Here is a 15007-nt window from a genome sequence, read left to right on the forward strand (position 1 = left end):
CCTCTTAGCCATAACTGATTTGAAGAAATTTGAAAAAATTGAGCAATTCTAACCAATAAGAGGACACTCCTTTTTACCGTGTGACAGCACAATAAAGCACAATAAAGCGAGAACTAAAGCGACACGATAGGCTGTTCATAGTAGACCAAGTATGTGATCTTAGACATCCTCCAAAAATGATAAATTTGTGGTACAAAAAGTTAAGTCCTCAGAAATTTTAAACTTCCAGACGTGGTGGCCGCAATTTTACAAAAAAAGTTGTGTTTCCAATAAAACCAAAGATAAGCAAGTTAAAAAGGACAAAAATCAGTACTTTTCAATAAGCAATTTCATGCACTGTACATATGATATAAAACTTCCATCTTAGGTTATTAACCGACCTTTCATTGATTCTATAATGAATCATAGCTTTTCCTTTAGAGCAACTGGTTGCCTAAACTTATATTTTCCAAGTAAAGCTTACACTGCAGGAAAAGTACCAATAAGTATTGAAAAAATGGCAGACATAAAAAAACTACAACCCTACATTCCAGTGGAGTTTGAAAACTTTTATGCTGAAATTTATGTGTTCAACAGCAGAAGTTGTTGAAGTTGAAAATGATGATTAAGTCTTTGTTGCTCCTATTGCTTATCTCAGACTAAAAAGATTTCTTTGAAAATAGCATATATTTATAAAACTAGTACTTTACATATAGGAGTGTATGCAAATATTGATTTCTTGTTGTTTTTAGTAAATAACATTATTTTTTAAACACATTTATCTGTATTTTTTTCAAATTACGCTAAAAGGGAATAAGTCAAGCAACTTTAATGATTTTTTTTCATATGAAAGGATTGTAAATGTCATTAATCAAGTGTGTTTAATTTTCATGATAACTGGGGTGATAGAAAATTTATATACAAAAAATTACATGTTTTTGATAAAAATAAATAAAAATAAAGATAATGCAAAGTTTTATTCAGTTTTCTCAAAACTATGTGTTGTTGACTACTCCCCTTTTAGAATGAACTGATTCATTTATACTTTTAACTTAGCGTGACAATTTGCAAACAGCCCATTTTCAAAAAAAAAAAATATTCTCAGTTAAATACAGCAATTATTATATTTTTATACTATTATAAAAATAATATATTAAATATTTTTATTATAACAATAAAATAAGATTTTCAATCATTCATAAAAAAGAGGTTTTTAACCACCAGTATATGAAAGTAATTTAAATAAGTTAAGCAAAAAAAAATGATAGAGTTTATGTAATAAATTCGAGAATGAAGCAAATGGTAATGAAGTAAACTGTCGTAAACAATAAAACTATTTTAAATGCTTATTCAAAATTAAAATGATTTATGAAATTTTACTATATGCATTACCCAAATTATATCATGATTATTTATAAAATCTTGTTTTTCAAAACTCTGTTTTTTTTTCAAACGGTCAAACATGACCAGCAAGAATTTGTTTTGGGAGGTAAAATAGCAATTTTTGTACATACAAAAAGCTTTTCTTGTCCACAAAAAAAAATTTCTTTAGACACCTTTCCAAATTTGCATAAAGTCTTAAATAACGCTACAACTAAATTAAATCTATTATAACACCTTTGGGAAATTTGGGGGAGGTATCTATGTAACTATATTATAGATAGATAGATTATTTCCCCTCCTTCCCACAAACTTTTTTATATATTTAATAATATTATCTTTTAGTGGTTTTTAATAAAAAATAAAAGTTTTATTGTTAAAAATATTAGCTTTTTATTCCTTATTAAACTGTATTTTACATTTTCAGGAAAATCTTCTGTGTAAAACTTGTGGAAACAAAGCAATCAAATACTACTGGCTTGCGAAAGTACATTTAAAGACAACATAAAAAGTTGTTCATCAAACCTCAAAAGTAAGAAGATGAGCGGAGATAGACCTAATTGAGGCAGGTTCTTTTGGATCAACGAGAGAGGTAACCTTCAAACATTTTATTTCTAAAAGAAAGCGGATACACTAAAGTGGCCCTTTCAGGATCAGCGTCAATTAGTAGTTGATCATGAAACCATTACTTTGATTGCTACTGAGTGCTTGCTGTTCAATTTTGCTGATTCTGAAAATGTTAGAAGATTTATGAACAGTATATTAACAAACACCACACGTTTATATCCTGAGTCATTTAGAAAAATACCTAAAAAACTATGTGTCATTGATCAGGCATCAAATATAACATGCGCATTTAACGACAGTGTATCTTTAATAACTAAAAAAGAAAGCCCTGTTACATGCAACAATCACAAACTTAACACTACACTGCAAAAAACAATTGAGAGCACACAGGAACTGAAAGATGCCTTTCATAAAGGCAGCTCACTAACTACCCATCTTCATAAATTGACACCCCTTAGTGCTTCAATGCGAGTTACCTCAAAAAACTCTTCACCGTAACCACAAGATGGGACAGTCATTAGGAAATGCTGCACACTATGCTTTGACTGAAAGTCTCACTTATTTACTTAGCACTAGACTATTAACTCCATCTGCACTAGACTATTACCTCCATCCTTTTTTTCATGGACATCTTCTTGATGTTAATGATAAAAAATATCCAAAAACTCATTGACAACCACCCCACAACCAAAAAATACTTTCAGAATTCTTCATCATCTGCCTCAAGCTTTAGCAATGCTGGTAACAACTCTGAAGATGGTAAACACAAAATTGGGAGGAAGATAATTATAATGTTATCTTAGCAAAGTACATAATACCCACCTATTAAATTGGAAATGGACAAATACTTAAATACAAGAAGATCCAAAAAATGGAGGTAATACTAACAGTTTGGCATGGTGTAAGCAACATGCAACTAAACTGTTTACCCTTTCAGGTGTTGCAAGATCCTAGTTGGCAACTCCACCAAGATATGCAGGCTGCCCGTCTCAATGGTCTTGTGCAAATTTATTTGAAAAATTTAAAATTCTATGTTTTGATGATATTTTTTGATATTTCCACTGAACTTTTATTTTGTTCCTTCTTTATTCCAGGGATAGTAAAAATACTTGTTTTATTTAAACATTTTTTTTCAAATCAATTTTTATATTTTTTTGTTTGTTTATTTATTAATTTAGTTATTAATTAAATAAATGATATAAAAATGTTATTACAACATTTTGTATATATATTTATATAACAATGATAATTATATACATTGTATAACAGTATTTTTATATTTTTGTTTTATTAAAGCAACTGATTATATTATAAAAAAACCACGCACAAATGCTTTGATGTAACAATGGGAAGTTACGACGGGGCAGAAATTTGCGAATTTGTAGGTTTATATATTTTAAATATTTGTAGGTTTTTATATTTGTAGGTTTATATATTTTAAATACCCTAGCTAAAACAATCCAAATTAATCAATTAGGTCTTTATCGCGACGACGGTTTAATAATAATGCATAAAAATTCAGAGCCACAGCTCGATAAAGTTAGAAAAAAATATACACACATATATATATATATATATATATATATATATATAAATATTTCTTACAGGGTTCGATTTAATGGTGGTACATTGCCACCCCTCGGAACATTTTTGAGACCTCCTAGAAGAGGGCAACAAACCATTTTTGATTTTTTCATTACAAATGAACAATGGTTGGTTGCTCCCATAAATCAGATCTCAAAAACAGTCTGGAGGACGGCGATGTCCGACCGTTAAATTGAGTCCTGTTCTTATTCCCAAATTAACTATAAATTTATAAATTTTAAAATAATTTCATACTTGACAAGATGTTCCAAAAAGATGACATTTGTTGCACAAGCCACAAACGTTAAAAAGGTTGCTGAGTATACAGTTAGTTTCATCCTTTATTTAAAATAAATTATTCAACATTTAAACTAACATTTAAAATTATTCACATTTAATTCAAACTAAATAAAAAATTCTTAAAATTCTTAAACAATTTCTAATATTGCAACAGAAATCATATATGATATTAATTTCATTTTCTTTTTAAAATATTACACAGTTACTGTTTAACTTTTATTGCTGACTAAAGTTTACACTATTGCTTCAAATTAGTAAACACAAATTAGTAAACACAAATATCTTATTTAGGATTTTTCGAAGATTAAAAGAATCCTATGCAATTGATATAACTTTAAAAAACTGCTTGTGAAAATCCATTTAGTCATTCAGTTAGTAGGCAGTAAATTCATTGTGACCCACAGTCAATTGTTTCAATACAATTGTGACAATTCGCAGTATTTTTCAACTAAAAAAATTTATTTTTAAATATGAATAGTAATAATAAATTTATTAAATTCGGAGTCCATTATGCACACATTCACATAGTCAGAGGGCTTTGTGAAAGTGTAGTGGGTTTTTAAATAATCCACAACAACTCAGATTTAGTAGAAACCTTCCAAAATATATCACAAGTATAAAGTTTAAAAAAGTTTTAAATAATAAGTTTATGTTAAAAGGAGGAAATTTTTAATTTGCATTGTTGCAATGTTGATTTTATAACAAAAATTATTGTTGTTCATAAGTTTTATAATAAAAAACACTACTAAAATACAACTTGTTTTGCAAAATTTTGTAAAATCAATATAAAGTTAATCTATTATAACAATTTCAACTGTTATTGCTAGAATTTCACTCTAGTGAACCATTTTTTTTGTTTTGTTTGCAACTAAAACTATTAATACCTTAAAGTGAAGCAAGCAGACCATATAATTAAATGCTTTAATTTGATCAAATATAAATAAAACAATAATAATAGGTCAAACCATCTAAATAATTTAAAATTATTTATTTTATTTTGATAATATGGCATCGACTTTGTTTTAGATATTTTTTTTTGACACTTAACATGTATATATTAATTAAATCAAAAAAGTAAATAGAAATATAAAATTACAGTAAACTCCCAATAATTCAAACCTTTGATAACTCAAACTTTCAGTAATTCAAAGCATTTTCAAGTCCCCATTGAAATCAATTTCTCATAAAAATCACTTTATAACTCTAACCATTTTTTATGTTCCTTTAAAATTGAAGTTATTAGGAGTTTACTATATTAATAAACTTTACTAAAAATTTACTATGTTAATAAAGCTTTTAATTATTTGAAATAAAGTTTAAACTAAACATAAAAATTTGCTGTTATTTTTTATAAAAACAAAAGATAAAAAGACAAATTTGCTTTTATAAAATTATCATTAAATTATCCAAAATTATCTATGAATATTCTGTTTCCGTAAATTGACATTTTAAACAAGTGTAAAACACAGTTTGCCCTTCATCCACAGATCTTGTTTGTCTTGTTGTATATGTCATTTTTCTATAATTGCATTGCGGACATCTTCTTTTCACATATGGCCCGCATCTCTCAGAAAGATTCTTTAACCTAGATATTTCTTCAAAACTCTTTAACTTGTCTTGATTAAAGTCTTTATATGAGTGTATTTCAATATTTTCTAATGCTGATATATCAAGAATGGTACCACAAGCTTTGCATGTAATTTTTTTTGATTGATCAGGTAAAGATAATATTGCACCACAAACTGCACAAAAGTTTGGATCACATTCAAATAAAGTTAGATTTTTTCTTTCCATTTTATATTAACAAATAATTCTGAACTGTATACTCTATATACAATATATATATATATATATAATATATATATATATATATATATATATATATATATATATATATATATATATATATGTATATATATATATATATATATATATATAATATATATATATATATATATATATAAATATATATATATATATATATATATATATATATATATATATATATATATATATATATATTATATATACCTATAGGTATGCTAATGTATATATATATATATATATACATATATATATATATATATATATATATATATATATATATATATATATATATATATATATATATATATATACATTAGCATACCTATACGTATATATATATATAAATATATATATATATATATATATCTTATACTGCTGATTTAGGTGAGCAGTCTGACATCATACTGAAATAGCCTGTTGCCGGGGCTTCAATACATACAACGACTGACAAATAGCCTGACTCGCAATGGAATGCTGCTACATCGGCTAAGGAATTGGCATGGGGCAGCAATCTTTTCATTCATTATTCTTCTTTTTTTTTTCTGAAAAAGTTATATAAATGAAGATAAGCAAAAAAAGTGAGCAAATGATTATATAAATACTATATTGGAGATATATATTATATATATATATATATATATATATGTATATATATATATATATATATATATATATATGTATATATATTTAAACATCTTTAAAAAGTATTCTACACAATAGAGTGCTCAATGTTCTTAAAAGAACAGAGCAATTATATATTAGTAGAAAATCACTTAACAAAAATTTTTTTCCATTTTTCTCTGTGTTTCATCAACAAAGATTCATCAGAAAATAATATATATATATATATATATATATATATATAAATATATATATATATATATATATATATATATATATATATATATATATATATATTATATATATATATATATATATTATATATATATATATATATTATATATTTACATATATATATATTATATATATAAATATATATATATATATATATATTTTATATATATATATATATATATATATATATATATATATATATATATATATATATATATATATATATATATATATATATATATATGGTTGTCAAAAAGTTTATCTCCTAACTAGTTGTCAAAAAGTTTTGTTGACAAAAATTAAAAATTAAAATGCAAGAACGGAATTTTTTTGTTACTTGATAGACTGCCTGCCCCAACCAAACCCTCAGTCGATGTAGCAGCACTCCCTTGTGAGTCAGGCTATAAGATAGTTGATGCAGCAACACTCCATTGCAAGTCAGGCTATTTGTCAGTCGATGTAGCAGCACTCTGTTGCAAGTCAGGTTATTTGTCAGTCGATGTAGCAGCACTTTGTTGTGAAACAGGCTATAAGATAGTCGATGTAGCAACACTCCGTGCATGATTTACAGTAAAAAAAATAAAAATAAAAGCATTTTATTAAAAAAAATAAAAATAAAAACATTGTTTATATTATTAAAAACATTTAGAATGTTTTAAAAACATACAGAATGTTTTAAAAACATTCTGGTCAATTAAATTTGCGTCTTTGCGGTTTTTTTAAAAAAGGATTAATTTGTAATTAAATTAATGGTTTTAACTTTCTGAACACGCAAATGTTGGACGAAAGTCAAAAGTAATTAAAAGTGATGTATACTGGCATAAGAATAATTTTTTTCCTTCCGTACTCCCAAATGCAACATTCTCTCTCTCTCTCTCTCTCTCTCTCTCTCTCTCTCTCTCTCTCTCTCTCTCTCTCTCTCTCTCTCTCTCTCTCTCTCTCTCTCTCTCTCTCTCTCTCTATATATATATATATATATATATATATATATATATATACGCACCTACGGTATTACTTACGGGGACAAATTTTACAAAAAAAGAATACTACAGGGTCATTAGCATTATCGGGGACATTTTGTGTAATTTTTTGTCCCTATAAGCATTGTTTTTTTGTAAAAAAAAATGTCCCCGTAAGCAACTTCTATAGAGAGCAAAATGTACATACATTGACTATCAAATAGCCTGACTTGCAAGGGAGTGCTGCTTCATCGACTGAGGGTTTGGTTAGGGTCAGCATCAAGGTCAGTCTTAGGATTAGGGTTACGACAAGGTTTAAATATGGTTATATTATTGTAATCAATTGTTTTTGTATTTTATATATATATATATATATATATATATATATATATATATATATATATATACTTATAGAACTCTTATATGTTGTCCGAAAGTTTTTTCCGTATTTTGTTGACAAAAAGTAAAAATTAAAATGCAAGACCGGAATATATTTTTTTATTAATTGATAGACTGCCTGCCCCCAAACAAACCCTCAGTCGATGAAGCAGCACTCCCTTGCGAGTCAGGCTATAAGATAGTCGATGTAGCAGCACTCCATTGCGAGTCAGGCTATTTGTCAGTCGATATAGCAGCATTCCCTTGTGAGTCAGGCTATTTGTCAGTTCATGTAGCAGCACTCCGTTGCAAGTCAGGCTATAAGATAGTCGATATAGCAACACTCCGCGCATGATTTACAGTAAAAAAAATAAAAATAAAATTATTTTATTAAAAAAATTAAAAATAAAAACATTTTATTAAAAAAAATAAAAATAAAAACATTGTTTATGTTGTTAAAAACATTCAGAATGTTTTAAAAACATTCAGAATGTTTTTAAAAACATTCTGGTCAATTAAATTTGCGTTTTTGTGGTTTTTTTAAAAAACGATTAATTTGTCATTAATTTAATGGTTTTGACTTTTGTCCAACACGCAAATGTTGGACGAAAGTCAAAAGTAATTAAAAGTGACATATGTGTTGGCGTAAGAATCACTTTTTTCATTCCGTGCTTCCCAAACGCAACAAACTATAGAACTATATATATATATATATATATATATATATATATATATATATATATATATATATAATATATATATATATATATATATATAATATATATATATATATATATATATATATATATATATATATATTATTTGATTCAGTTGCTTTAAATATAATATTGGTTGTAATATTAGATTGTGCAAAATATTTTCACTATATCATTATTTGAAAATGTTTATGTAATGAATGCGGATACTTTTATAACTTTTTTTATTATATAATTATATTTATTTGTTCCCAAATTTTTTTGTCTTTCTACCCAACGCCTCCCTTTTGGTCTACTATGTTATTGGTGAAATAACATAGTAGACCAAAAGGAAGGAGGCAAAAAAAAAATACGTAAGAAATTATTAACTATTTTTATTAATAATTGCATAACAATAAATAATAATTATTATTAATAATTATTCAATTGTTAAAAAGCAACAGGATCTTAAATTACAAAGTGCTAAAAGATTGGGGATAAAAAACATAAAGGAATAGAAAGGTAATATGAAACAATTAAGGCTATTTGAAAAATGTGTAGATGACATGGCCTAATTGAAGCTTAAAAACTATATATATTTATGTGCCCCTTAATTAGAAAATACACTGAAAGGCTTAAATGGTATAAGAAAGCTGAATATGAAGAGATGTATATCATTCAAAAACATACAACAAAAAGATTTTTATATAGAAAAAAGTAAAGATAAATGGTTACAAAGTAAATATATGACCAGCAGTATTGAAAAAGAAAAACAATTTAAAAAAAGGACATTGGTGGAAATCGAAAACACGCTTTTCCTGGGAAGGCTTGAAATGATACTCTTTTATAAAGAATTTAATTTTTTCATTAATTTTAGGAGCTACGCTTCAAAATTACAAAAGAAAGGAAAACTACCAATGTTATAAAACTAGTGACACTCAAAAAAACTTAGAAAAAGCAGTAAATAAAGTGGGAAGTATTTTACTTTATTTAAGGATACCTCTTGATTCTTTGGACATTCAACTTTTAGCTAAATGTAATGAAAGGAAGATAACTGACTCTTAATTTAAAAGGAATGGAGCCTGGAGTAGATGTCGTTTATTCTTTTATAAACGGGCATCATTTGATGAAAAGGGTTGATGATACTATAAAGCATAGTAGGGCTTTAGTCAACAAAGAAACCCTAAAAAAAATAAGGATATTCAAAGCAGTCAACTAGTATAATGTTTTCTGGTAACGCTGTCTGAATATTTTTTTGTGCCCGTGGTTATTTATAAAGCAAAGAATCTTTACTAGGGTTGGACTCAAAGTGGATTATCTAAAACTGTACATAATATCACCCTTTACTGGTGGTTTGACGGTAGAGCATTTACCAGATGGTTAATGGAGGTATTCTCACTTGTTGCTATTTCAAAAACTGGAACAACATTGCTGATTTGTGATAATCTTGGTTCTCATTTTTTCTCCAGAAGTTATTGAAGCCATGATTCAATATAACATCAAATTTATAACAATACCCCTATCTCTGCTAACCACTAGATGTTGCTGTATTTAGAGGAGGAAAGCAATCATGGGGGAGTATTCTTGCAAAGTGGAGAATAAAAAGTTGTAACAAAGGGGCTATTACAAATGAACACATACCTACACTTTTAAAAAAGTTAAACAAAACTTTGCAGCCATAAGATTTAAATTTGGGATTTCAAGCAACAGGAATCTAACCTGTGAATAAAACAGAGGTGATAAAACATTTTAAGCGAAAAAATAAAGATCCTGGTGGTAAAGAAAACAAAATAATTCTTAACTAATCTGTTTTAGATATTATTAGGAACAATCTAAGCTTAGATACAAACCCACTTGCAAAAAAGAATAACACGTGGTCCAAAGGTGGAACCAAGAAAAAGAATTGATTTTTAGATGAGTCAATACTATCAGTGCAACAGTGCTCAACAACAAAGACATCGTCTGGTACTGTGAAATTGGTATGTGGTATAGTGGTAGAGCGCTCGCTTTATAAATGAGAGGTTCCGAGGTCAATTCCCACCACGTTACTGGTAGTACCGCGCTCAACTTGTTTCACTGCGCGTGTTTTGGAGTTATAGAGTTGAGAGAGGGTTATAACCACAATTAAGTAGCCTCCTCATCGGTAGTGACCTTTTCGGTCTTGGGGAGTTGGAGTAACCAAAAAAAAAAAAAAAACCTGTAACAAAAAATGGGTGGATTTAAGCAACAGCGAGTGGATTCAATATGACAAATGCAACAAACCTTACCACCTCCAGTGTTGTAGATTATTTACCTTATCACAACCAGTGATGATTGATGTTCTGTTTTGAGCAGGACAACATTGTAAATATTGTGTATATAGTAATGTGTTGAAAAAACTAAGCTTTAAACTTAGTATGTAAGCCAAATTAAAATAAAAGGTCTACTACATACAAAAAGTGTACTATAAAATACTGTTAAAGATCAAATAGTAAACAGAAAGTGTTATCTATTTGGTCTTTAAAAAATGCTCATAACCACCCCCGTTGACGTATATATACAATATGTCAAAATTATCACCATGTTTGAACAAAGAAACATTTTTTTTTAATAGAAAAGCTGCTAAGAAAAACGAAATTTTAGTTTTATTAATTACATTTAAGACTCGGCTAACTGAAGATATTGCTTTTTATTTAATTTTAAGGATATTAAAGCTTTTTTTAAATTTTTATATGAAAAGCAAATGGTAGCAATAAGTCGCAAATGAAAACAAATAACATTTTGTAGTAAATTATTGACTACTATGTTATTTGTTTGTAATTAAATCTAAGCATTTAACACTAGCAACCAATTTTTGGCATTCCTCTGATGTAATTGAAAACATTAAAACAGCCATGGTCAAATTGTAAAAAAAAAAATAGGCGTGGTCAGTTACAGTGCGCGATCGCACGCCATTCCTGTCCAAGCCTGTAAACTGACCACACAGTTCACATCTTTTAACTTATGAAGTGTTTCAATAGTTTGCAAGAAAAAGCTAAACTTATCTACTAAGAAAAAAAAAATCTTAAAAAAAGGAAACAAAATTGTAAGGAAATATCAAGTTAAATTAAATAAATTAGAAAATTTAATGATTAAAAAAAGCAAATCAAAAAAAAAAAATGTTTTTTTTGTACAATTTTTATACAACTTTTGTATTATTTTTTTTTAGAGTTGTTGAAAAATAAATTATCTTTTATAACAATTTAATAACAATTGAAAGTTTGACATGCAATTTGTTCACGACTTTTATCAATTCGTATAATTAAGAAACTAATTTGCTATGTATGCAAGAACTATGAGAAATTTTGTTAATTTTTTTTCTTACATTTATTCATTTTGTACATCTTTTCGTTTTTTAAAATGTTTTTGCTATATTTGACTTTTTTTTTTCTCAATACTTATATAACAGGAAAATAATAAAACAATTTGTTATTTATTTATTTAAAATATTATTTGATTAATAAATTTTGTTAATGATGGAATAAGTTGAATAAAAGAATAACATAGTTTCTTTAATAAATGTCATTACCACATTTGATGCATGTCTGAAGTTGTTTCTTTTATATTGCCCAATTTCAAATGTTAATACAAATTACAAGAGATAATGAACGATTACTGTTTAAAAAATGTGTTGAAAAACTTTTAAAAAAGTTTTAAATAGGCTCCCGAAAACGTTAAAAAAGTTCAGTAAATTAACAATGCAATAGCCCACAAGCTCTTGGAGCATCATCAATAACAATAATTCATCAGGAAATAAATTATTGGGTTTAAATGCACAATTTCCAACAAAGGTGCAGACTATTTCAATAAGGGTATTGAAAACAACAAAATATTTTATATTTAAATATTAAAATTAATAACTTTTTATTTTTTTACATGAAAAACTTGTTAAAAATTTTTTTTTTTACAAATAAATAGCAATTAGTTTTCTAGCTTTCCTGTGCATTGATAAAAACGGTAAAGCAAAAACATATGAAAAACAAAAAAAAATTGTCAATGTTTCTAGCACAAATTATAAAGTATTTCTTTAATATATTGATTTTAAAAAGTTGCAAAAAAACTGCATATCAAAATATATATATTTTTTCCTTTTATTCTTATCTGCTTTTTCCCTCAACTTGTATCAATTTTGGTGGTTGAAAATAACGAATGCCCTGAAAATAAGAAAATAAAACCAATAAAATATTTAGGTATATTATTATTAGGGTATTTTGCTTTTCTTAAAGAATCTGGAGTATTTCCTAAAGAAAAGTTTTTAGAAAATAACTAAAGTAAATAATGCAAAATGGAAATCCTGAGCAATGCTAGCTCTTTTGGCATTTATTCTTCAAAAAGAAGAGACTTGCTACTTAACATTCATAGATTCATCTCATACAAATGGACCATTAGTTTACTGACCAAATTTACAATGCAGATGATTATCAGAAGCTATGTTGCAGTTTGCATGGTCAAGATAAAGCATTAAACTCAGTGAAAAAATTTATAACCAAGAACTGTCAAGACTGGAAATTCCCAGAACAAATCAGTGTGCAGAAAAAGCAATTAAATGACTTCAGAATCTTTTTGACATCTGTAAAAAAAAAAATAGAACCTCTAGCTTAGACTTATTTTATCTAACAAAGCATATGAATTCTATACTATGCTTTAATTAAGTTGAATACTACACAACATTTTTTCGATATATACAGTAGCTTTTCGTACTTTGTAGAACTTTGTAATATTTAAGTTTGTTACATTTATTTGTAATTTAGAGTGTTATAATATAACAATAAACTGTTAAATGCTTAAAAACTACATAAAAACTCTCCAACTAAAAAAATTAGAATTAAAAAATAACAACCTTCAGCATTTGAAATTTTATCCATACACATATATTATACATGCGTATGGATAAAATTTCAAATAACTTTATGATTGTTATTTTTTAATTTTAATTTTATCACCATATATTATATGTTAAATTCGAATTTGTAGGTGACTTTTTACAACAAGAGATTCGAATGTTTTTTTATTACTTTTGTACAAATAATCATTGATTTATGAACCAGGAACAAGAGGTAACAAAAAAGTCATAAATCTAATATATATATATATATATATATATATATATATATATATATATATATATATATATATATATATATATATACATATATATATATATACATATATATATATACATATATATATATACATATATATATATACATATATATATATATACATATATATATATATACATACATATATATATATATATATATATATACATACATATATATATATATATATATATATATATATATATATATATATATATATATATATATATATATATATATATATATATATATATATATATATATATATATATATATATATATATATATATATATATATATATATATATATATACAATTTACTCTGCGTAGTTGAAAACTATCTTACTCTGTGTAGTTGAAAAATAATAAATTATCTTTAATTTTGCAATTTTATTTGACTACTTTTACTTTGCTAATTTTTAAAAATAAGTTGTATGAAAGTCGTAAATATAACCAGGGTCACGAACTGTTTGTTTTCGGTGATATTGCCGGATCTTGTTCCGTTGTTTTAGCATTCACTTGCAGATAATTTAAAATTTTAATGCCTTTGTCAGGTTTTCGGGTTAAAGAATTTAATCTGTTGCTAAAATAAATTCAGCGTAATTATCCTTGAAATATAAAGTTTGCATTTCTTGAACCAAAATACCACATATTGAAACAAGACTCAGAAATAAATTTTAGAAGTACTAAAGTCCGTTACTACGACGCACATCTATAGCAAGTAGTAGGGGAGATAGGAGGTGCTTTGATCGTCGGGGTACATTGATCTTTTAGTGTTTACTCTTTTAGTTTTTTTCCAAAACAAGTGGCGGTTTGATTTATATATTCTAGAGTAAATAAGAAATCTTTTATTTGTGAAATTTTTTCATAAAATTTATGCAACGGGTTTAAAATAAGAAAATCGTGTTTTTCATCATGAAAAGTAGTTTTATCCAAATAGCCTAGTAATTAAATTAAATCTTTATTGAAATCACTATATGAATACAAAACCATCCTATTATTTATGTATATGCCTTGGCTATATAAATATTTGTAATTTGTAGTTTGTGCTAGGTTCAAATATGAGATATAGCTCCCGTTATGTTGTCTGTACCTGTTGGGGTACATTGATCTTTTAGCGTGTGGGATACATTGATCGTTATAATAATATTTAATATACTATCATTGAACTAGTTCTAACTAAAAATAATAAAATTTTTGCCATATTATTATTAATTATAAGTATTTAAAAGTTTTATTTTCAGATTTGTTTAGCAAAAATTAAATAAAAATTTGGCCAGCCGTATGTGGTTGTGTTTATAATGAAGTTAAGCTTTTTCGACAGCATCAAACTGTCTTTTCACAATGCAAAGTTCTTTAAAAT

The 15007-nt window shown here is 26.2% G+C and overlaps 2 protein-coding genes across 2 annotated transcripts in view; both read right to left on the bottom strand.

The window, feature by feature from the left end:
- Window positions 1–14129, bottom strand: part of LOC100208075 (UDP-xylose and UDP-N-acetylglucosamine transporter) — a 34649-nt gene extending 20520 nt beyond the window's left edge. Inside the window, exons 1-2 of the mRNA XM_065818475.1 lie at window positions 13991–14129; window positions 3766–3849 (exon numbers count right to left, since the gene is read on the bottom strand). Coding sequence (XP_065674547.1) covers window positions 3766–3848 — 83 coding nt within the window. The 5' untranslated portion in view covers window position 3849; window positions 13991–14129. The remainder of the gene's footprint in view (window positions 1–3765; window positions 3850–13990) is intronic.
- On the bottom strand, window positions 5227–5604 carry LOC105843220 (DNA-directed RNA polymerase I subunit RPA12). The gene has a single exon (XM_065818081.1). It carries the CDS (start codon window positions 5602–5604, stop codon window positions 5227–5229), a length of 378 nt encoding a protein of 125 aa, XP_065674153.1.
- Window positions 14130–15007: the final 878 nt, after the last annotated feature.

Source organism: Hydra vulgaris, chromosome 14 (assembly GCF_038396675.1).
Source record: "Hydra vulgaris chromosome 14, alternate assembly HydraT2T_AEP".
NCBI classification, from domain to species: Eukaryota; Metazoa; Cnidaria; class Hydrozoa; order Anthoathecata; family Hydridae; genus Hydra; species Hydra vulgaris.

Excerpts from the sequence above, each read along its gene's own strand:
- LOC105843220 (XM_065818081.1), bottom strand. The coding sequence starts at position 5,604 with ATGGAAAGAAAAAATCTAACTTTATTTGAATGTGATCCAAACTTTTGT.